General features: G+C 48.7%; 1 protein-coding gene across 1 annotated transcript in view; it reads right to left on the reverse strand.

Moving 5' to 3' along the window:
* The window catches only part of Fam178b (family with sequence similarity 178 member B), a 97,311-nt gene that overhangs the window by 32,901 nt on the left and 39,733 nt on the right, over positions 1-24,677 (reverse strand). Inside the window, exons 7-10 of the mRNA XM_026785778.1 lie at positions 15,506-15,620; positions 7,659-7,752; positions 7,134-7,310; positions 6,843-6,940 (exon numbers count right to left, since the gene is read on the reverse strand). Coding sequence (XP_026641579.1) covers positions 6,843-6,940; positions 7,134-7,310; positions 7,659-7,752; positions 15,506-15,620 — 484 coding nt within the window. The remainder of the gene's footprint in view (positions 1-6,842; positions 6,941-7,133; positions 7,311-7,658; positions 7,753-15,505; positions 15,621-24,677) is intronic.

A 24,677-nucleotide genomic window follows, 5' to 3' on the forward strand; every position in this document is an offset into this window, starting at 1 on the left:
GATTAAAGGTGTGCACCACCACAGCCCTTTGGATCTAACTCTTGGGAGTTGGGACAAAGGCATATTCCCTCCAGTCGAGGGACACACAGTGAAGGGATTTCACCAACACAGGAAGAATCGCCAAATTTGAGGACTCCTTAACAATAAATGAATAACCAACCATACAAAAAGACATAGCACCAGAGCAAAGATAAGAAAAACAAATGGCATTCACTTATTTCCAGTATTTACAGAAGATTTTTCACATTCTGATCCCTTTAAGGGCTGAGGAGACAAGACAGCTCTCCCGGCAGGTTGCCGCCACTCATAGGAAGAGGGGACAGTTAACAAAGGTACCACCACATTTCAGCTGCAGAGAAAAAAACAAAACAAAAAGCCAAGTAAGGTCCCAGAGTGCCCCAGGAGGGGCTCATCTGGACAGCTTGAGTAGAGGAGGGTCTCTAACGTGGGGACAGGTAGGCGGAGCCTACTATGATTGAGAGTGGGCATCTCCAGGTAGTCAAAGAGGATGCTCACAGAGACCCACCTGCCTCTGCCTCCCCAGTGTTGGGATTAAAGACATGGGTTTGAGTTGATCCCCAGAGCCCACAGATGAAGGGACTCAAGTTGTTCTTGTGCACATGCGTGTACACACACACACACACACACACTATAAATAAGTGTAAATAAAATGAAGAGATAAGAAACTGATTCTGTAAACCAGGCTTTGGAAGCAAAAGCAAAAACAGGAAGGCCATCACATTTGGAAGAGACGAACCCAAAAGACAAAGCTGCTCATGCTTATCTCAATACCTTGAGATTTGTCCCCTTTGGCAACGCTGCCACAGCATTTTACGTAGATGTAGATTTCTGTTTCAGTAGTTTGCTTGCTTGAGACAAGGTCTTGCTTCAAACTCACTAGGTAGCAAAGGCTAGCCCAGAACTCTATCCTCCAACTGTACTTTGCAAAAACTAGAATTACAAGGCTTTGACACCACACACAGTCTTTTTTTGCTTGGCTTTGTGAGACAGGGTCTCATGTAGTCCTGGTGGCCTTGAACTTCTGCCTCAGCTTCCCACATGCTGGGATTATATAGACTAGTTCTCTCACCCTCAGTTTACCTAAAGTTGTATATCATTATAGCCTGTTCTTCCCCAGTTAGCACTGATTGTTTCACGACCCTTTCTTCTAATACCTCCCCCCACAAACCATCATGTTTACAGGGCAAGTATTCTACCAACTTGGCCATCTTCCAGGCCTCCAGGTCTACTCATTCTTGTTTTTTTTTTTGTTGTTGTTGCTGTTTTTTTTTTTTTTTGAGGCAGGATCTCACTATATAGTCCTGGCTGGCCTGGTACTCACTCTGTAGACCAGTTTGGCCTCAAACTGCCTGTCACTGCTTCCCCAGTGCTGGGATTATGATCACGAGCCTCCACTGGCTAGCCAAGTCTGCATGTTTGTGTGTATGTGTGTGTGTCTGTGTCTGGGGTAGCGCACAGCGACAAACGCTCCTGGAGCTGGACTTCCAGGTGCTCGTGATGTGGGCTCTGGGAACTGAAGTCAGGTCCTCAGCAAGAATATCTGAACTCTTAACTCCTGAGCCATTGCTCCAGCCCCAGCGTGTACATTTTAAGTCAACTCCATCCTGCCACACAGCCTTCCTGAGGAGGCATGAAGCAAACATGCACACTGGGAACCCGAGAGCTGAGCCTGTCTCTTCAAATCTTGTCAACACAGGCAAGAGGGCTCTTTCAGCTGTGGGCTGGTCTGGGTTTTGTGACATGTTTAGTAAGCCTTCACCCACACCTCCACTGGAGCAGGCAGTCTAAGTGGGTCTCATCATCTCTCTCTTTCCTCCAAAGGCCACAGTGCAGCAGCATGCCTGGGATGTTTAATAAACAGTCACAGACAGCAAAGGAGGCGGGCTCTGGAGCCAGGTGACATTAGTGTTCAGCAGAGACGTGCAGCCCTTGGCTGCCTTCATCATTCTGACGGGGCTCCTTCCAGTGGCAGCGAGGTTTGGCTCTGCACATGAGCATACGCTAGAGACCTTCGCTGAAGGCAGGATCCAGTGCCATCCAAGTGGGGTCACCTTCCCCGTGCTGATGTCCCTTCAAGAACCCCCACCCCTTCCATTGGTCCCACTGCAGGTGGCTTCTTTGCCATCTGTTTTCATGGGTAAGGCAGCAGCTTCCTCACACTGTGGTGTGGATCACGGCTGGAGTGCTGAAAGCGCAAATCCGTGGGAGTGGAAGCCAGCGGGAGTTCTTGCTTTGTACTTAACCAATCAAGTAGACTCAGAGTGTGACAGCTTCCTCCTGGGGTCAGTCTGGGCACTGAGCCCAGCGGGGCTGCCCCCAGCAAGGGCAGAGCCAGGCCGCCAGCAAGCTCCTGTGTCACCACCATTGCTGCAGCTCTAACTAAAGACCCACGGCAAGATGGGAAGGAGAATTAGAAGCTCTTTATGAGCCAGTTTGGAAGGCTTGCCAAAACATACCTCGAGGAGAAAAGAACCTGCAGGGAGCCTGTGCACACACAGGCACGGAGACTGGAGATGGCAGGCGGGTGGCATGTGTCTGGGACATGCCATTCCTACTCACTCCTTGGCACGACCTAAACTTGGTACTATCTGAATGCTTTATTTAGAAAAAAAAAATAAAATTTCTTTTAAAAATTATTACTATAATTGTGTATGTATGCAATTGGTGTCCAGAGATCAACTCTGGATATCTTCCTCAATCATTCTTTGCCTCTTTGCCTTATATTTTGAGAAAAGCTCTCTGTTCTAGCTAGGTTTATTTTATTTTTAATTTTTTTTATTTTTTGGTTTTTCTCTATGTAACAGTCTTGGCTGACCTGGAAATCTCTTTGTAGACCAGGCTGGCTTCAAACTCACTGAGATCCGCCTACCTCTGCTTCCCAAGTGCTAGGACCACCTGGCTCTAGTTAGGTTTCTATTGTTGTGATAAAGACCATGACCAAAAGCAGCTAGGGGAGGAAAAGGTTTGTTTCAGCTTCCAAATCCTAGTACATCATGAAGGGCCATCGTGACTTGACCTCAGGTGGAAACTTGGAGGCAAGAATAAAGCAGAGCCCAAGGAGGAGATGGCTTACGGGCCTGCTTTCTCTCCATCCAAGGCCACCTGTGCTGGGGTGGCACTACCCACAGTGCACTGGGTGCACCCGCATAAGCCATAAATGAAGAAAGTGCTCCCCAGGTCAATCTGATGCGGGCATTTTCTCATTTGAGGTTCCTCTTCCAAGGTGACTCTAGCCTGTGTCAAGTGGACAAAAACCTAACCAGGACAGTCTCTAAATCCGGAGCTTGACAGTTGGGCTAGCTAGGTTGACTGGGCAAAGGCCTGAGACCTTCCTGCCTTTGTTTCAGCCTCCCAGTGTTGAGACTACAGCTATTATGTGTGGCCATGTCTGATTTTTACATGGGTGTGGCATCCAAACTCAGGTTAGGGTCTCATGACTATATAACAGGACTTCACCTGTTGAACCGTCCCTCTCCTTTCCTCACTTCTGTCCCTTCCTGTCCTCTCTTCCTTCCATCTCCTCTCCTCATGACACAGCCTCACACTAAAGTTTAGATTGGCCTGGAATTCATCCTGTAGTCCAAGCTACCTTTCCAATTCAACAGTTATCTGCCTCAGGCTCTCCAGCACTCAGGTTATAGGCCACTGTGCCTGCCTTATTTAGGGTGTGTCTGCGGGTGGGGGAGGGGCAAGATTGCACTAAGTAGGCTGGGTTTACCTTGAACTCAAGATCTTCTTGCCTTAGCTTCTTGAGAGCTGGGATTACAGGTCTGCCACCGCGGCCAGCTAATCTAAACAAACAACACTCATCCAAATGAGGAGCCCTCTTGCCGGCAAAACTTATGGCCTAGACACGTCCGTCTGAAATAAGGTGAAGGATGCTCCACTGCACTCCCAGCCATTCGAGAGCACTTGTCAGGGGCCTAGGAACACACGGGGAAGCTGCAAAGATGCCGGCTCCCCACATCAGTGTGGGAAGAATGAGCACAGGCATGGATTTGGGATATGACAATACCTTCAAGTCTATTGAGAAATGATGGATTATTAATATAACAAATTGGCATTGCATCCACACTCTTTTTCAGGGGTAGGGGAATTCCATAGGAAAAGCAGATTCTGGGTGGAATTAAGAGATACTAGGAACAAAGTACAGAAAAGGAATTTACTAAAGTCAGTACTGAAAAAAAAGAAAATAGCTCCTCCTCCTCCTTTTGGTTTTTTGAGACAGAGTTTCTCTGTGCAACAGCTCTGGCTGTCCTGGAACTTGCTTTATAGACCAGATTGGCGTCAAACTCATAGAGATCTGCCCGCCTCTGCCTCCTGAGTGCTGGGATTAATGGTGTGCGTCACCACCGCCTGGCTGAGAATAGCTCTTCTCTCTGTGTGTGTGTGTGTGTGTGTGTGTGTGTGTGTGTGTGTGTGTGTGTGTGTGTGTGTGTGGTTTTAGGCAAGGCCTACCTAGTCAAGATGCAAAGATTACGTCATACAGTAACCCAGGCAGGGTTCTGTACTGTCCACACCTATTTCCTGCAGCTCTAAGTTATTTATGGGCTGGGCATGGTAGTCCATACTTGCCATATCAGCCAGCACTCAGGAGGCTAAGGCAAGTTCTACGCCAGCCTGGGCTACACTGCAAGATCCTGTCTCAAAGAACAAAATGACAACAACAACCAATTTCTAAAAACGGCCTAGAAAGATGATCGCTGGGTAAAGGTGCCTGCTGCCAAGCCTGATGACCTGAATTTGACCCCCGGTCCCATATGGGAAAGGGAGAGAGCTGCCTCTCATAAACTCTCCTCTGTCTGACACACGTGCTGCAGCACACGTGTGTACACAGGTACACAAAATAAGTAAATGTAACAAAAACTAAAAACAGGGCTGGAGAGATGGCTCAGAGGTAAAGAACACTTGCTGTTCTTGCAGAGGACTTGGCTTTGATTCCCAGTACTCAAATGACAGCTCACAACTCTTTGTAACTCCAGTTCCATGGGATCAAACACCCTCTTCTGGCTTCCTTGGGCACCAGGCACAAATGTGGTGCAGAGACACACATGCAGGCAAAAACACACATAAAATAAAACTAAATTTGTTTGGTTTTCTTTTGCTTTTCAAGACAGGGTCCCTCTGTCTTGGCTGTCCTAGAATTCACTTTGTTGACCAGGCTGACTTTAAACTCATAGAGATCTGCTTGCCTCTACTTCCTAAGTGCTGGAATTAAAGGTGTGTATCACCACCACCAAACAAAACTAAATTTTAATAAATTACAAAACAACTTTCCAAAAAGGACAATTTACAACCTTAGGAGAAAACACATTGTAACATATAGGAAAAGTAACTTGTAAATCAATGTAGTTAAGAAGATAAGTTGCCTGATAGATGGGTAAGGAAGCCCAGAAGGAAATGCACAGTAAGGGACCACAAGCAGCCAACAGAGGGGAGGAGTGGCTCAATTCCACTGGCGATCAGGGAGTGAAAATTAAAAACATGGGTTGACATTTTCTGCTCATCAGATTGACTGCAACTTAAAGTTGAAACTGAGAATATGCAGCGTTAATGAGTATGTGGAGGGCATTCATTTTCATAACTGCTTAGCGGTATTAGCGACCGCTCCATCTGTTTTTTTGCTGGTGTCTGTCAGGCTGAGAGGAACAGCTAAGGCTGCCTCTGCTACCTTCCAGGTATCATGGGGTGTGATGAGGTTTGTTGGCGGGGGTGGGGAGGTGATTGCTTTAAAATGACCCAGACAGAGCAATGGCTGTCATGAAGCTGACACTGAGACGCAACCAAAAGAAAGGATTTAGAATTCTGAAGGCCGCAAATCCAGGTTTAAGTATGAAAGGCGAGAAAGGGAGCAGCCTCTAGGAGTATCCTTTCCCTGCTCTCCGGAGCAGATGTGCTATGGGGGATGGCAGAAATCCCAGAGGTCTGGGCTGAGTGGACAGGGGCATCCTGGGGTATGGAGAGAGTCTCCCTGTCAAGTCTGGGCAGAGTCAGTGAAGAGCCTGAAGCTGAACCAGTGAGGCTGCGGCTGTGGCTGACCCGCCAAGTCAGTCAAGGACGTCGGCCGGATGGGCCTGGGCTGTGAGGTGGCCTCAAGTCCCAAAGGACTGACTCTTGGGAGGTCACAGGGACACCCACAGAGGACGATTGTCAAGTGCCGATAGGGACACAGGCAGGGCACTCCGTGTGGCTGTGAGCAGGGAGCAGAAGGAATGCAGAGATGAGAGGAGACAAGGCCGAGTCCAGCCAACAGGTCTGATCTCCTGGGCTGAGTCTGTCTGCTCCACTCATTCATCATTCCAAAAGAATTTTACAAAACACGGACAGGCTGCCAGGCACAGGCTGAGATTTGGGGCGATATGGCAGGGATCCTGACAAGGCACCTGCTCTGGAGGTGATTTGGAGGGAAGAGGGAGTCCAGGAAGGGAAATAAACAGTAAGATAATCTCTGGCAGAGAACTGCAGGGAGAGAATAAAATGGCGATGAATTAAGAGTGGAGTGGGCGGCGAGAAGAGGAGAGAGGGGCGAGCAGCTGATGTCACCCAGCAAGAAAAGGCAGGGAGGGAGCCCCAAAGAAAGTAGGCGGGCACTGCAGGCAGAGGGTAATTGCATAAGACAGTGTTGTGCTAATAAGATCATGTTAAGAAAATTAGGCTTTTTCATTTGTAAAGAACTCACTAGTGAATTCTATTTTTAGTTCTTCCTCTGAGAGTTTGCAAATATTTGTTTGTTGGGGCTGCTGGGGAAGATTCTAGGTCCTCGAAGAACCTTTTGGGGATGAGCATCAGGGGAGGAGACAGTGCTGTTGAGAAGCACCCACCTGCCACGGGGAGTCACGTCCAGAAAGAACTGCACAAGCGCCAGGAGGTTGTGGTGGTGGTCGGAGACCCAGCTGAGGGAGCAGCACAGTGCCTGGAGCTGTGGGGACAGAGGCACCCTGTGGGCTCGGGGGTGGGGGGGAAGGCTGCCTTCACCTCTGCCCTGCTGCCCAGTGAACTCAGGGGAGCAAAGGGACTCACGAGGCCACAGACCCCTGAAAAAGCTGCAAGTGGTGCCCTCCCCATGTAGGGTACGCTAGGGGCAGGACAGTTCAGGGACCAGGCTGTGGTACCTTTCCCGGCCACTCTTGGATGTTTTCCAGCAGTAGGAGCAGGAGTTGCTGGAGGTCAGTCTTGGGCAGCAGGCGCAAGCCCACATCCAGGCCTGCGCGACACAGCAGCTCCATCAGGCTCAAAATGTTGGTGTCCGTGTAGGACCTCGGCTGGACTAGGAAACACAGGATCAGGAACTGAAAGGAGAGAGAACCAGGATGGGGCAGGGGTACATGGAATGAGGGAATGGCCAACAGGAAACAGTGAGGAATGAGGAGGGACTCAGAGTGAGAGAAGGGACTGTGGGACCTGTTCCCTGGTGACCAGTGGGGAACCTTCTCTGTACACTTCTTTGGCCATGCTGGCAGTCACAGGCGGATTGCAGGCTTTCAGTAGCATGGGTACTGGGGCCACCACGGAGCCTACAGTGGTGCTGAGCTGGTTCACTGCAGGCACCTGATGATGCTGCCCAGCTAAACTGCTGAGTAGGGCTGGGTTGCACCCCAACACTTGGTGGAGAGGCCGGAAAGGAAAGTTTGGCTCACCTTGTAGATGTAGCTCAGCTTAATGTCCAAGGCTACTTCCTGGGGAGGGTCCTGTGTCTCCTGCCAGCCCAGGCTGGCCTCACTCTCAAGCACTCTGATATAAAGCAGAGACAGTTATCAGTCTACATGATGGGGGGTAATCAAGGAGGTAAACCAGGAGAAAGAGGCAGAGCCAGTGGAGCAGAGAACGCACAGAGGCCCCACTGTCCAAGGCTACTGTCACTGTGTGTCCCAGCATCATGGCTAGGAGAGACCTTTCCCTCCCCCAAGGAGAGGCTTAAAAACATTTATTATGGTTGGTCAGTGGTGGTGCACACCTTTAATCCCAGCACTAGGGAGGCAGAGTCAGGCTAATCTCTATGTATTCTAAGCCAGCCTGGTCTACAAAGTGAGTTCCAAGGCAGTTAGGGCTACACAGAGAAATCTATCTTGAAAACAACAAAACAGCAACACATAAAACACAAACAAACATAAAAAAAAAACATTTATTATGCCACTGAGATTCTGATCCAGGGGCAGGCAGCTGGGGGTGCTTCTGTGGGTCACGTTCAAGATGCTGGGTGGAACTACCTTCATGTCAGGATTGCCCAAGCTGGGAACCTGTCTCAATTTACCCTTGCAACCCTGGATTGGGAAGTTCCTGGTCCCTTGCCCCATGGGGCTTCTCAGCATGGTGTCTGGATTCCTCCCCCAGAGTTGGAGGGAAGTACACTTACGACATCTGTGCCTTTCAGACCTGATCTTAAGATGACATTCCATTGTTCCTGCTGATTTCTAACAGCCACACAGGCCACCCTGACTTGGTGTGGGTGGGGACTACACAAGAGCGTGGGGGAGAGAACACCACTGAGCGGTGGTCACTGGGTGGCAGCATTCAGAGGTCTCCGGCTTCAGCATTCTGGGACCTCTGATCCCCCTAACGATCTCCTACAAAACCCATCTTAGCCTGTTCAGTAATGCTACCCACTACATGGTAACTCACAAGCAGGTTCAGTGAGTGAGACAAAAATCAGAACAAAGCTAATCCCTGCACAACCCCACCAAAGGCTGGAGTTACGTTGCATCTAATAAGTTATCTGTGAACAAGCCCAGTGTGGCCAGGCCCTCCACTGATGGGGCGGATCTACTCAAGCACCAGCTGAGGTTAGCCCAGAGTCACACACAGGCAGTGCAGAGCTTCTCCCAGCAAAGATGGGGTGGCATGAGTGGGGAGCCCTGCACACGTCCTGGATCACTCAATTATTCTCTTCCAGATTTCAAGCCAAATGTACATTAGCCACTTCAGGTCAGGTAAGTAGGTTTCAGGTAACCCCTCTGCCATCTCATTCACTTTCCCACTGTATTTTGAGACAAGGGTCTCAGCTACTCCAGGTGTGTCTCAAGCTCACTATGTAGCCAAGGATGATAGTGAGCTTCTGATCCTCTTCCTCCTGAGTGTTGTGTGGAGCTGGAACTCAAACCCAGGGCTTCACGCAGTGGGCCCTCAACACCTGCAGATGCTGAGGGTGACATTGATGCTGTTGTAGTTTCAGGCTCTAGCATGGTTGCTCTGGCCCTGGGCACTGCCAGGCATCACTATGCAGCTTCAGCAAGTTTCATTTATCTTCACTTTTTGGCCCTGGGTGTATTAGAGGGGCAAGGGATCTGTGGCCTACATCCTGGGAAGTTGGTGCCAAGCAGCCAAAGTCAGTGGTGGGGAAGCTGAAGCTGTGCTCAACCTTTCTTTGGGTTCTTTAGCATTTATTAGGACCAGAGAATGGGTGAGGCTGGAGTTTGCACATCTGGGTGTATACTGGGCCCACGCCAACATGTGAGTGGGTGTCTTGGTTCGTACCAGCCTGGGAGCAGGCACTGGATGCAAGCATGGGTGGGCATGTTTTCAGATGTGCACAAAGACTCGGGCAGCCATGCGCTGCTACAGAGAAGCAGGCTTCCAGACAGTGTGACGCTGCCAAGGGAGAAGGAGCAAAGAACGTGTGAGCTGGCGACATATCTTTTTAGAACTGTCTGAGGAAACGAAGTGTGGCTGTGACAAAGCCCTCTCCTCCTTGGGAAGGGATGCCAGACTTCTCGAGTAGAGCTACCTTCTCTTGTGAGTGCCAGATACTTCCCAGCCCTTCTCTTTCTGGACAGCAAAGTCACGAGGGCCCTTCCCCACTGCTGGCATCTCTAACTGCTATTGTGAGTGTGATTTATTTACATAGCTGGCAGTGCTGTGTAATGACCAGGGCCTCCTGCATGCTAGGCAAGGACTTTACCCTGGAATGATATCCTGTGAGTGCTATTGGAGATGTAGCATTGGCTGATTCCCATGCCTTCACCTAGTCAGGCCAGGGGGAACCAAGAATTTAAGGCCCATCAGTTCCCATTCTTGCAGCCTGAACTCAGCAGTTGAGGAGTGAGCTCCACAGACAGCTTCTTCTCCAATCACGGATGAGCACTCATTGCCTCCCTTAACGGCCTGGAGTCTGAGTCTCAGCCACACTGTTTTAGACTAATACCAATTTACCTCAAAAAAAAAAAAAAAAAGCTGGGCATCAAAGAACCTACATATGGAGTTTGTTTTTACTGTGGCTAAATTAGTCACTGGGAAAAAAAAAAACCTGCCCTTGCTTTGACTGCTGATATTATGATATCCAAATTGAACAAACAGAACACAAAAGAAGGCCACTGCCACACTTTTCCAAGACAAGGTAGAGCAGTCTTCAAAAGTTCCTACTTCTTCTGGGTGGTGGTGGCACACACTTTTAATCCCAGCACTTGGGAGGCAGAGGCAGGTGGATCTCTGTGAGTTTGAGGCCAGATTGGCCTACAGAGTGAGTTCCAGAGCAGCCAGAGCTGTTACACAGAGAAAGCCTGTCTTGAAAAACCAAAAATCTTCACAAAAAAGTTTGTCAGATAGTCTAGGTCTACAGGCCAAAGATGGATGCCCCAACACTGCAGAAGAACCTTGGGCGACTGTTCAGGCAGCAGCTGTCTCTGGCATTTCTATAGTTTTGTTTGCTCTGCACTTCTGTTTACTTAAGTAATACTATATCCTTCTCAGTTCTCTGATGGAGTTGAAGACGAGATTGTTATAGTTACGTTTTTTCTTGTTACCAAATTCAGAAAAAAACTTACATAAGAGATAGAAAATTTATAAGGTTGAAAAACATAAAAGCCTAAGTTGTTTATGCAAGATGTTTGAAGGTCTAAAAAGATATTTTTAAAATGGTAATACAAGTTATGATAGAAAGTGGTTTAGGTATAAAACTTTGGACTCACTAAGTTAGGATAGATAACAGAGTACTTTCTCTGACCTTCCCAAATACATATGGACTGGATATTGTAAGTATAATTCTTACCTGATAATTGTTTGTATTGTATGTAGTCTTACTATGCTAGAGTTAAAACCTTTTTTATTTAGACAAAAAGGGGGAAATGCGTCAGGCAGTGGTGGCACGTGCCTTTAATCCCAGCACTCAGGAGGCAAAGGCAGGCGGATCTCTGTGAGTTCAAGGCCAGCCTGCTCTACAGAGTGAGTTCTAGGATAGGCTCCAAAGCTGCAGAGAAACCCTGTCTTGAAAAAAAAGGTGGGGGTAATGTTGTGGGATATTTGTACACCGTATGAAGGTGTATTGCTGAGATCGGTGTAATAAAAAGCTAAACGGCCAGTAGCTAGGCAGGAGGTATAGGCAGTGAATGGAAGTAGATGAATATAGGTACAAGAGACGCCAGGAGACACAGAAGCAGCAGGATGGGCAGTTTATGACAGAACACTGATGAGCAGAAATGGGTTAATTTAAATTATAAGTACAGGTTAAAAACAAGCCTAAGCTAAGGCCAAGCTTTCATAATTAATAATGTCTCCTTATTGTTATTTGGGAGTTGGCTGGCAGGACAGAGACTCATTACAATGTAGCATTAAGCAGTTTGTACAAACTGGAGTTAGTTGCTATCTCCTTAAATGAGAAGCAGTTCTCTCTGAACCCATGAGGTGTGTGTATGTATGCGCATTACTCCTGGATCCAATCACACTACTGAAGGTAGTTACCACTACCCCAGTGCGGGACAGGATGTTCTTCTGGGGTGTTGTCATTATTGTACCTGCTGGTGTCTGAAGAGGGTGTCCCATCTGAGAACCAAGTGGGCCAGACTCCTGACTCCAGAAAACAGCACTAGAATGCTCTTGAAGGGGCAGACCCATATCCAGGCAATCCCTTTGGCTGGCCTTTTGTTAGAGTTTGGATAAGAAATGCCCCAAAGGGTCCTATGTTGAAGGTTCATGAACTAGTGAGCTCCTAGTGGGGTGGACTGTTAACAGATGAGGTGTGGCTGCAGGAAGCACCCACGGGGGCGTGATTTTCAAGGGCACAGGTGTCCCCTCCATGGCTGAGCAGGTCCTCCACCAGGCCCTACACCTTGCCATGAAAGCAGTGAAGACAGCTCACCCCAGACAGAACCCCCTGAAATGGTGAGCTTGCAGACATCTGCCCTCCTCCCTTAGGTGGTTTCTGTCAAACACACTGACAGCTTTGTGGTCAAGAGGCAGCGCTAAGGATCACAGCTTCCTAAGAGCCTTCCTGCTGTTCCCAGGGCAGAGGAGACAGCCCAGCCTTTGCGGCAGTGTGGGCCCAGCCCCTCGCAAATATGCTGAAAAGCTCTAACTCCTGATGCTGATCTATCTTCACACCCTGGCCTCTCTTCTGCCCTGCCATTCCCCAAATCCTCCCACTTTCTGGACCTGTGATTTGCATGGTGCAGCTGCCAAAGGGCTGCGCCTTTCTAAGAGGAAGTCTGTGTGTGTCTGAGTTGCGTACCTTGCCTGCAGGGGTGGAGGAGTGTGCGCGCGTGTGTGCGCGTGTGTGTGCATGAGCGTGCACTTGTGTGAATGCATTGGGAGACAGTCCATGGCCTCCTCTCATCATTCCTTCCTTGCTTTCTAGTCAGGAAAGCTCGTGACAGCCGAGCCACCTCACTGAACCTGGGTCTCACCGTTTCAGCTAGACTGGCTGACCAGCAAGCTCCTGCCATCTTTTGTCCCTCTCTCCCAGAGCGTGCCTCACTTCCCGTTGTTCTGGGAACCCAAACTCAGGCCCTCATGCTCCCACAGCAAGTGCTTTACCAACAGAGCCGGCTCTCCAGCCCTGTCAGGAAATCGTGATGCACATTTCAGAAGAGAGATGGTGGCAGAAACCTGAGGTTAGGAACAAACAGCACAAAACATGGCTTTCGCACAGCAACTAGAGGGACAGCCAGTCGTGCACTGTGTGCAGAGGCCTTTCAGTCCTTATTTCAGCCTGAGCTGTTATGAAGACTCTGGGGATACCACCAGAGGTGGCCCACAAAGAGCCATAGGTAGTCACGTGGGTAGAATAAGGATAAGAAAAACCCAGAGTGAGCAAACGGCACAATGCCAGCATCTAAGAGTAGCCAAGAACCAGGACGGACAGGACCATGGGATAGAGGTGGCCTGCTCTAGTATTTGTCTTGTCTGTTCCTCAAGATGTTGTGCCCTTGGTGAAGGGGTGATGGAACTATCTGGATGCTTCCCAAATACTTTGCAGGAGTTGTTTTTCAGCTCCATGATGGTATCTGGAGGGCTCTCAAATGTAGCAGCCACTTTACAGCAACCCAAGAAACAGCCCTGAGCATCCATCTTCAGCACCCACCTGCTCCAGGGAAGAGGAAGGAAGAAGAATCAATGGATGCAGAAAAATCTCCAGTCTCAGGGGCTTGGCAGGGACTCAGGTCTGCTCTTACAAGCCACAAGCAAGAAAAATGCTCTGGTGGCCATTGATGGGTCCTCCAGGCCCACTCTGAATCCTCCCTGGGCAAGAGGGTTAATGGTTATGTCAATGTCCGGGGCCCATTAAAGGAGGGGGGGTTGAAAGGCATGCCTAGAGCTGTGTGTCTAGACAGAGCACACATGACCTGTAAAGATTGATCTTAACATTGGTATGCAGATCCTAGACACTGGATTGCAAACTGTTTTTCTTTCCTATGAAAATATTTAATAAGATGTCTTTAGTCTTAAGAAAACTAAACCATGCCATCTTTATTCAAAGTCAGAACACAATGAATCAAGTAGAAATTATATGCTTTTAATGTTAATGAAAGTGAAATTTTCTAAATAAATGTTTAAAGCATATATAAAAAAAAGAAGAAGAAGAAAGGCATGCCTAGGAGTGAGACCATGTGGCACATCAACTCCCCTCTTCCAATTTGGGTCTTCACTGTCCCTGGCCAAGCTCGAGTCTGTGCGCTAACGTTTGCGTGCACAGATGATTGGAGGCTTCTGGGAAGAGCAATCTCCCAGGTGGGCTCTGTGTGTCACAAGTGGCTTCTTGATCCCCTCCACCCCAGGCTCTCAGGCATGCTTTGCTTTTCCCGAGTGTAATTCGAATCCCCCACTCATCCAAGACACAGTGGGGTGTGATAGAAAGCAGCAAGAGGCGGATTACACCCGATATGGAGCGCTGCACTCCAGAAGGGAAAGGGGCAGAAGCGTGGCAGGCTGGCACATGCGTGGGGTATTTATAGCAGAGCCAAGTGTGGCTGGGCTTGGCAGACAATTACTAAACACAGTCGTGGAACAGGTTCTTAAGAAATCACCCGCTTTCTTGCAGAGGAACATCCGGCAGCTAAAGAAAGGGTCCCAGCTCTGCCTGGGTGGAGGGACTGCTGCCGGATGCGGGGTGGGGATATCTCAAAGAGTTCTCAAGGGAGTTGGGATGTGCTGTGAGTTGGAGAACAATTTAACACACAACACTTGTATAGCCTCTATCTGGTCATCACCCTCCCAACAACAGTCATTGATTAGTGTGTGTGGCTCTGTCCTTAGAGGGCAGGGATGTGCTCACACAATTAGTTTCACTGTCCACCACCAGCACCAAGCCCAGTATAGGCACAAAATGGAATCATGCAAAATAGAACCTAGTGGAAACTGTATGCAAAATAGTGCTTGGTGCTGGGGATATAGCTCAGCTGGTCGTTTGTCTAGCTGGTAGGAGGCCCTTGGCAGAGGGAGTTTTCCTTTCTTCTTTTTCTTTTTCTTTTTCTTTTCTTTCTTTTTTTTTCTGCAATGAAGTTTATTTTAGATACGAATGGTATTTTTGAGACAGTCATACTGTGTAGCTCTGTCTGGTCTAGACCTCCTTGTGTAGATCAGACTGGCCATGAACTCACAAAAATCTGCCTGTCTCTGCAGTCTGGGACTAAAGGATATTCAAGGGGTTTCCATTTTATGCCAGACACACTGGTGTGGACCTGTAATCCCAGCACTCTAGGAGGCAGAGACAGGAAAGCAGCCTTGAATTCAAGGCCAGCCCTGTACACATAAAAAATTCTAGTCCAGTTAGGCCTGAAGAGGAAGACTCTATCTTTAAAAACAATGTTCGGGGTGTAGCTCAGTTGGCACAGTGCTTGGCTAGCATTCAGGAAGCCTGGGTTTAATCTCCTGAACTAAACAGAGAGTCTGAGGCCTGCCTGAAAGGTATGAGACCCTACCTCAAAACACCCAAACACACACCCTCTCCCAGCCCAACAATGATAGAAAGCTGGGATTGGCTGGCCAGGAGCCGCTGTACACGTTAGTCAAACAGATCTGAAGAGAGACTGGAGTCTGCCAGGGGGAGGCGTAATTTGGACTGAGAAGTCTGGGATCCACCAGTGGAGGGAGGCAGGGTCTGAGTAAGGAGCAGAACTCTTCCAGCCTGGTTGTCTGAGCTCTAAGCCCAGAAGGCCACACTGTTTGCTGACTGACACTTGCTCCCACAGGCAGTCTGTGTGCAGCAGTTCCTATCCTGTATGCTAAAGTCACTAGAAAACCAGAGAGAAGGCGGCAGTGCGGGAGGAGAGCTACACACCTTGTGCGGTGCTGGTAGGGCCCCTGTGGATACAGGGCAGGGTTGAAGGCTCCCAAGCTGTGAAACACCTGCTTGACCTCTTGCAGCGAGGGGCACCACAAATGCATGTCTTCATCTGTTGAGACAAAGGAGGCAGAGTTAAGACTGGGGAGAAGAGGTGGGTAACACTTCCCCTGACGCAGTCCCCAGCTCCGGCCCACTAGTTTCTCCACATCTTGGTGGCCGTGGGAACATTGGCCACACAAGTGAAGTAACAGGTGCTCATGTACTACAGGAGCTGATCTGGTCTTCCTCCAGGTATGAGCTGCACAGAAGCACACAGGCCAGAGGCTGGCCATGCCTGACCGTCCGTTCACACCAGGTGGCAGCTGGGCTCAGCTACTCATAGCCAAGTGAGACACAGCTGCTTGCGTCTCCCTGCTCCCTGCCACAAACGAATGATGTGATTTCGTACCCACTGCTGCTGAGACCTCTGGGGGCTTCCTGGGCCACTGTCCTGGCCAGGCCAGGAGCAAAGCTTGCCTCCCTTTCAGGCCACATCAACAAAGGGGGAAAAACTGTATCCTTAGGGTTTCTTCCCTGTCAGACCATTTAAGGACTTTGTTCAAAAAACAACAATAAAAAACCGATGACTGGCCGATGCCACAGGGCAGTCACCCAGCCCACAGGCCTTTCCGCCCCTTGGCCCCTCACACCCTCACTGGGAGGCCTAGGTTCTGTCTCTGACCTGTTAGCATTTCTCTGTATTATCTTATCTTTAGTTTACTTGCTTCTAGTGGCCTCTCCTCAAACAGTATACAAATTACAGGAATGCTAGTTCATTTCTGTAAACCTAGCACTTGAGTGGAGGAGGCAGGAGGATTGCTGTGACTCTCAGGTCAGTCTTGGCTACAGAAATGAGGCCATCTCTCAAAAATAAAAATAATTAAAAATAGAATTACTGCAGAGGAAGGGCCATATCTGCATTTATTTCCAGGGCCTAGGAGCAGCCAGACTGGAAGAAACTGAATGAATGAATGAATGAATGAATGAATGAATGAACAGAGACTCCACACAGCATGACTAAGCAGTTCACAGGCACAACGGAAGCTGTGAACAGTCACAAGGTGAGGAGGCAGTGGAAAGCCACAGGTGTTCTCAGATGTTGAATCCAGACCTTGGAGGCTGGGCGAAGACATTTGAGTAGCACCAGGAGGGTGAGTGTCCCACCTGAGATGGAAAGGGGGGGGGGGAGTGCTTCATCCTCTGTCCTCTGGGAGCACTCGTCCAAGAGGGAGAGAAGCCAGGTAGATAAGCAAAGGCCCAGGGTGTCCCTGCAGAAATCCAAGGCAGGGAAAAGGTACAGAGCGTGGCCAGGGGTGCCGGTGGGTGCCTGTAGACTGAATTTGGAGGCAGAGGCAGGAAGATCACTCAAGTTTCCAGCCCAGCCTGGTCTACAAACAAGACTGTCTTAAATAAGCAGACTCAAGAGAGCAGGCAAGGAGGCTCCACAGGGAAAGATGTCTGCGGCTAAGTCTGAGCCCGAGTTTGATCCCCGAGACCCATTTAGTGGAAGGAGTCACTGCGCACAAGCTGTCCTCTGCTCTCCACACCTGAGCCGTGACAAGCATGCCCATCAACTGAATACACATGCAAATAAAGAAAAATGTCATGAAATATAAAATAAAACAAAACCCAAAGGTGAAGTGGAATCGAACCTGCCTAGGGGTGGGGGAGCTGGTTGCAGCGGGCAAGTGAGGCATGCCACAGGTAAAGTGAGGGAAGCCCCCCCCAAGAGGTACAGCCATGACAAAAGCAGATTAACAGGAAAGAGTATGGTGGGACCAGAAGGAAGATGGGTCACAGCAAAGGGGAAAGGAAATGGCAGCGTCTTCAGGCCTAGAAAAGGGGCGCCTCCTTCCACAAGAACCGTGCAGGGCTGTTCCCTAAACTTGTGAAGGCTCAGCAGGTCACACCATCTGCCTCGCTGACAGACAGCACCTGGCCGGGCACAGGGTCTTTGAAAGCTAGCCAGGGCCACTGCTTCAGCAGGAGTAGGGTGTCTCTCTCCTTAGAAATGTATATGGGTCGGGACTAACCAAGTAAGTAATGAGACTCCTGTTGTTGTTTTCCTCCCTCTCGGCAACCTAACAAGTCAGAGAGCAGTAATGACAGCCCTCGACCTCCTCACAAATGAGCTGAAAAGCATAAAGACTCCAAAACACAATGCGAGTCCCTGAGCCAGAGCTCTGTTTACCTGGGCCTCTGGGGGCCTCTGCACGTACATGCACGCACACGTGGGAGGGAGCGTGAACTTTCCAGAGAGGGGAAGAGAATGGACCTAGGGCGAGGCCCGGCTGGGCTGGAACATCCTGCCAGGCCCTCAGAGCCCCAAGGGGACGTGTCCTGCCCCACCTCAGCCCACACAGGTGCTCAGGGCTTGAAAACCCCTCTGAGGACAGCAGGGCTGAGCATGGACGTTGGTGTCACACCTCTTCTTTCTCCAACACAGTGCCACCAGACCTGAGGTGTCGCGCAGTTTCAAAGGAAGGGGGCCCAGATGTGGGGATAAATCAGTCCCCATCAACAGCCCTGGAAGTTGGTTCTTGGAGACAGGAAAATACCACCCAGAGCCCATAATTAAGGCTTCCTAAGTAGGCCATGCGCTCAGCTTTTCCTCAGCTCTCTGTCCCAAATGAGGGATTTCTGGAGGCTGACACATAAGAAAATCCAGACTCGAAGCCTCCAGGCTGTCTTCCTATCGAAGTTTCTCCACACACAAGACAGTCATTTTAGGTGACTCCAGAGCAGTCCTCGGGCACGGGGGCTTTTCAGTGCCAGCGTGGGCAGCTGGGCTGTGCCAGAGCCTGGGGCTGGAGGCGGCCCTCTGAGTGGCTCTCCTGGGATGGAACAGACGCTTTAAAAGGAAAAACGGTATCTGGCCTAAAATAAAAGTGACTTTTCCATCTGTGTCACGGAAGAAGCTGTTTTTTCAAGGCTGTGCTCCCGGCACTGGTGACACGGAATGAGAAAACCACACGTGTCCTAAGCACTCTTGCAGCCACTTGGCCAGCGCCAGCCATTCCGAGCCTGGCTCCCAACCCCCTTTCTAGGCCTCCATCACTCATCTTGGGTCAGCACAGGTATGCCAACAGTGAAGCGGGCACCCTGGCTCTTGTGCCTGTCACCTCACCCCAGGTCGGGTGTCTACTGAGCAACACCATCTAACTCAGCCTGGGCCCTAATTTTCTGAAGTCCCATATACCTAAGGAGGAAAGGAGGCCCCAGGAAGGGGAAGAAACAGACTCTCTTTAAAAAAAAAAAAAAGAAACACTTCCCAGGGAGTGTGGGGAAGCCGGGGAACTGTCTCACTTCCCATTCCAGCTCCCATCACTTAACTTCCCTCCGCACTTTAGTGCTTACATTTAAACTAGTTTCAGTGTGACTTGCTTTAGTCAGTGAAAATGTTCATTCCCTCAGCCACTGTTGACCGAACACGGAGTAGGAGCTGTTGTAAGTGATCCTGGAGGCCAGAGCATCAAGAACTAATGGAAACTGAATGGGGAGTGAGACACTAGGTGGCCCAAGTGGCATGCAGGAAGTGTCCAGGATGAGTTACAGTGACAGAATAGGCTCAAAGAGACCTGAAGTCATGATGGATTTTAGAAACACGGGAATGGGTGTGTGGCTGTGGGATGGAGACAAGGGCATTGAGGCAGAAGAGCGCCCAGAAATAAAAGGCAAAGGGAAGTCACTGCTCTTGGGAGGTGACCCTGTCATCAAAGGGATAAAGGAAACTCCTCTAGCCAATCAGGACTTTAGTTTTTCTTTTTGTGCTCCTGGAGGGACCCAGGCTCTTGCACATGCTAAGCACATGCTCTACCACTGAGCTACATTCCCAGGGTTTGAGTTCATATTTTAAACCCATGTACATTTCATCACCCCAACCACAGCGTCAGCTCGGGGCACAGGCAGCCATTCTCCCTAGTACTGACATTGCCTCTCCCAGCGCCCTCCATAAATCCTGCTGTTCTTGCCGTTTCTCCCCTTTTGTTAGTCTTGAACTTGTTCCTTTGAAATCTCTCTTCCACTCTCTCTCTCTGAGATAGGACGTTACAGTGTACTCTAGGCTGGCCTTGAACTCGTGGCAATCCTGTCTCTCTCTCTCTGAGATAGGACGTTACAGCGTACTCTAGGCTGGCCTTGAACTCGCGGCAATCCTGTCTCAGTTCCCAGTTCATTTTGCATTTGTGTATTATGCTCTCTTCTCACTCATCTGAGCAGAGCCCTTCTCTCTGCTATCCCTACCAACCTCCCTACCATGTGATCCATCCTGCATGCCTCCCTGGCATCTCTGTGGGCCTCTGGCCTGTTTATTCATGGCTCTGCGTACAGCATAGATGATGGCGTCCCCAGGTCACCTCTCCTGTCCTCTGTCCTCTGTAACACACACCACTGCCTGGTGTCACCTAACACCAGAGTATTCAAGGCCCCCACCATTCAGACTGTACAGTGCCAGACCACAGAAGCACTCATACTGGCGAGAAAGAAAACATACAAAAGCTAAACAAAACCAGCTATGCTTAAAGAACCATCAAGTCTATGTTTCTATGGTGATAAAGGAGTCTGGGGCAGTGCAGACGACAGCTGGAGCCGAGGCCTGACTGTACCTGTGGTCGGCCTGCACTGCTCCTTGTTCTGCTCTCAAGATCAAGGTCATCTCAGGGTCCAAGAAGACAACTATAGCCCAGCTATCACATCTCAGCTCTAGGAATTTTCCTCTTTCTTTCTTAATAAGCATACATTCATTGTGCAAGCTACAATATTTCCATACTGTTTGGTCGGAAGCATCACTCCAGCTCCCTAACACCCCTTTATACAAAAGGTCTGGAATATTTAGTTGGGGGAGCCTCATCCCAGCCCCTTGGCATCCATCTTTGGAATACTGGGCAGGAAACTCCATTTCAAGCCCCCTCCCCTGGGAAGTTGCCTTAGTCTAAACCCTACCTCCGAGAAAACTTGCCAAATGGTAACCCTCTCCCCAGGGGAGGTCAAGACCACTCCCGCAGGCTATTTAAACTGCCCCCAGAGAATAAACATGTGATCTCTAGGTTTCGCGTGGACTGCCCTTTCCTCTCTTCCCCTCTCCATGCTTTCCCTGGGTCACCCGGGAGCATTGCATTAAACATGGGCATCTTTTAATTCAGTTTAATTCGGTCTGATTGAAATTATTTGCATCTTCGGAGAGGTTCATCTTAAGAAAAACCTAACACATACATGTATATCATGTGTTAAACATACACACACTAGATCTGTGAGAGAACATATTTGTCTTTCTGAGTCTGGCTTAATTCAACATGATGAGCTCCAGTTCTACTCATTTAACTAAAAAATTATGTCATTTTATTCTCACTATATAGCCTTGGCTGACCTGGAACTTGCTATGTAGACCAGGCTGGCCTCCAACTCAAAGTCCTACCTGCTTCTGCCTCCCAAGTGTTGGACCCAGAGGTTATGTGCTACTAAACCTGGATGCTGCTTGATTTTGTTTTCTTTTGTTTTGTTTTTTTGAGACAGGCTTTTCTCTGTGTAGCCTTGGCTGTCCTAGAACTCACTCTAATTTAGAAGAGGAAAGGGTGTATTTGGCTTACACGGCCAGGTTTCAATCCAGCACTGAGAGAAGTCAGGGCAGGAACTCAAACAAGAGTAGCAAGTGGAGAGAAACGAACAGAAGAAATATAAGTAGGAAGGGATGAAATCCAAGTATTCTCACTTGTAGATATGATTTTAGAAGAGACCATATCCCCAGAGTGGTGGCACATGTCCTTACTTTCAGCAGAGATAGGTGACTCTAAGTCTGAAGTCAACATGGTCTGTATCTCTTGCTTCAGACCAGCCAGGGTTACACAGTGAGACTCTTATCTCAGAGACAGAGAATCTTTTAGAACTGTAATCATCAGCACTTTCAGCGAAGTGGCAGAGTGCAAAGTGCACACCCAGGAATCAGTAGCCCACTTCGAGACTAGCCGGAAACAAGCTGGGGAAGACAGCAGGGCAGCAGTGTCAGTGCCGCTCAGACGGCCCACAGTCCACCCCCACCCCACCCTGGAATAAATCTGACCAAGGAAGCGAGAGACCTCTGCAATGGAAACTTCAGAACACCTGAAGAAGACGTAGGAAGAAGCTAGAAGATGCTGTCCTACCAAAAGTAATTTACAGATTCAATGCAAGCACATTAAAATCCAATACCAGTCTTCACAGAAATAGAAAAACTTCATATTTATTGCATAGGGATGTACATCAACGGAACAGAAAAGAAGTCCAGATAGAAACTTGTGTAGGTACAACCACCTGCTTTTTTGACAAAATACTCATTTGTGCTCAAATAAACTGAATATTTACACATAGAAGAATGAAACTAGATCGCTATCTCTCCCCCCAAACAAAACCCAACTCCAAAAGGATTGAAGACTTTAATGTAAGACCCCAAAACTCTCAAACTACTAAAGAAAAAGCAGGGAAAACACTTCAAGATATGCACTTCAATAAAGGCTTTCAGAGAATGCTAGCTGCTCAGTAAATATGGCCAACAATGGACAAATGAAATTTGTCATGAAATTAAATAGCATTTGTACAGCAAAGGAAATCTGTCAATCATGAGAAGAGGAAGTCTGCAGAATGGGTAAAAACCCATTCTGTGTGTGCCAGATACACATCTGACAAAGGAATATGCAAAAAACCAGCAAAAAAACAAGACAACCCCATTAGAAACAGGGGCCATGGAACTGAACAGAGAGCTCACAAAGGAAGAAGTACAAATGGTCAATAAACATCTTAAAGGGTGTTCAACATCTTTAGCCATCAGCAAAACTCAAACTAAAAGGACACCGAGAGTCCATCTCACCCCAGTCAGAATGTCTATCATCAAGAAAACAAGTTACCAGGGGCCTGTAGTGCTGACCTTACTTCCCAGCACTTGGGAGGCAGAAGCAAGCAGATTTCTGAGTTCAAGGCCAGCCTGGTCTATAGGGCGAGTTCCAGGACAGCCACATAGACAACCCCCCTACCCCAAAAGAAAACAAGTGACAAGCAGCACAGGCACGGTTGTGGGGAAAGGAGAACTTTGTGGGAGTATAAATTGGTGTAGCCACTATGGAAATCAGTGTGGAGGTTTAACAAAAGGCTAAAAATAGAACTACTGTACGATTAACTAACTATGCCACTCCTGGACATACACCAAAGGACTCAGCATACCACAGAGATACATGAGCATCCACGTTCAGTGTGTCTCTGTTCAGATAGCCAGGAATAAGAAACAGTCTGTCGGCTGATGAATGGGTAATGAAAATGAGGTTCATAAACACATGGAATTGTATTCAGCTCTAAAGAATAATAATAACTGCAGGGAAATGGAGTCAGAAAATATTTTTAAAAAACTAAATGGCCCAGGTTCTGAAAGACAAATGTGACATGTTCTCTCTCTTGTATGTGGATCTTAGCTTTGGGTTTTGAATTTTCTGTGTTTATCTGAAATGAATGTCTCTAGAGGCCAGCAAACTAGAAAGGGATCATGAAGGGGAGGAGAAGACATAGAACACATATAAAAATAGAAGTGGGGTGATGGAGGAGGGTCATCTTTCTATCTGTTGTTTCATTGGTTAAGTAATAAAGAAACTGCTTGGCCTCTGATAGGACAGAAAATTAGGTAGGCGGAGTAGACAGAACAGAATGCTGGGAGAAAGAAGCTGAGTCAGGGCAGTCGCCATGATTTTCACTCCCGACACAGCCACAGGTTAAGGTCTTCCCTGGTAAGCCACCTCGTGGACTACACAGATTATTAGAAACAGGTTACGTCAATATGTAAGAGCTAGCCAATAAGAGGCTGGAACTAATGGGCCAGGCAGTGTTTAAAAGAATACAGTTTCCGTGTAATTATTTCAGGTAAAGACAGCTGGGTGGTGGGAAGCTGCCCGTGGGGACTACTGGTGTAGAAAGGTTTAAGTTGGGATGGGTGGGGGGAGACAGGAGAGAAGATGTGGGCGGAGGGATGAGGAAAACATATGGAAAGCCACATGGAAACCTACTACTTTACAAACTAATTTAAAAATGTGATGATGATGATGATGATGATGATGATGATGACGACGACGGCGATGGCGACGACAAAGAGCGTCTACAGCCTGGGGATACAGCTCAACTGATAGAGTGCTTCATGAAGCCCTGGGTTCACCCTGGCACCATATAAACTGGGTGTGGCAGTGCATGCCCATAATGTCAACATGGAGGTGACAGCAGAAAGGTCAGCAGTGCAGCCATTCTTGGCTACACAGTGAGTTCACGGCCAGCCTGGTATACAGGAGACCCCGCCTGAACAAAGGAAAACAGAAGTCCCTAACAACGTCAAATCACAGAAAGTATTTGGGTGAAGAATCTGAAGTTAAAAAGAAACCCTCACTCATTGTCTGGTCACTCTGTCCCTCTAAGAGGTTGGTCCCTCAGAATCTGGAGTTTCTCAGCCCCAGCTACCACCATGATCCCCTGGGAACTTTAGACAGGTCTCATGCCAGTATGGTGTTGAGTGAGTTCCAGGTCTCCACTCTCCTGAGCTTTTGGCAGCCCATGATACAACAGAACTTGGAGATAATGGCTGGACAGGTAAGGGATGCAGAGCTTCAGAGGGCATGGGAGATGAGTTAGATGGCAGCCAAGCTGGAGCACAGTATGAGTGACTGTCCCCGCAGTCCAGCTGGGCCCACAACCCTGACCTTGGGGGACAAAACAGCACAGCCAGAGCTTGGCCAACACCTCTACCTGCACAGCTGGAGGACACGAAAGGATCAGAGCAGCTATCCAAGGATGTCTGTGGCAGGCAGGCGATGTACTGGTTCTACTCATTCCACTCACTCATCAGATAACTGCCCAAGTCCTGTGATGTGCTAGGCTCAGATGGCTGCCAGGAACTCCACAACTTAGAACTGAAAACAACACGAAGACAAGACCCTGGGGGTTTGGAGACGGTCTGGAAGGTAGATGCTCACCCCTCTGTCTGATGACCAGAGTTTAATCCACAGAACCCACGTGAGGAAGAAGAGAAGAGACTCCCATAAGTTGCCATCTGACTTCTACATGTGTGTTGTGACATGCACACTTCCACACTTCCACACACACACACACACACACACACACACACACA

Source organism: Microtus ochrogaster, linkage group LG2, assembly GCF_000317375.1.
Source record: "Microtus ochrogaster isolate Prairie Vole_2 linkage group LG2, MicOch1.0, whole genome shotgun sequence".
NCBI lineage: Eukaryota > Metazoa > Chordata > Mammalia > Rodentia > Cricetidae > Microtus > Microtus ochrogaster.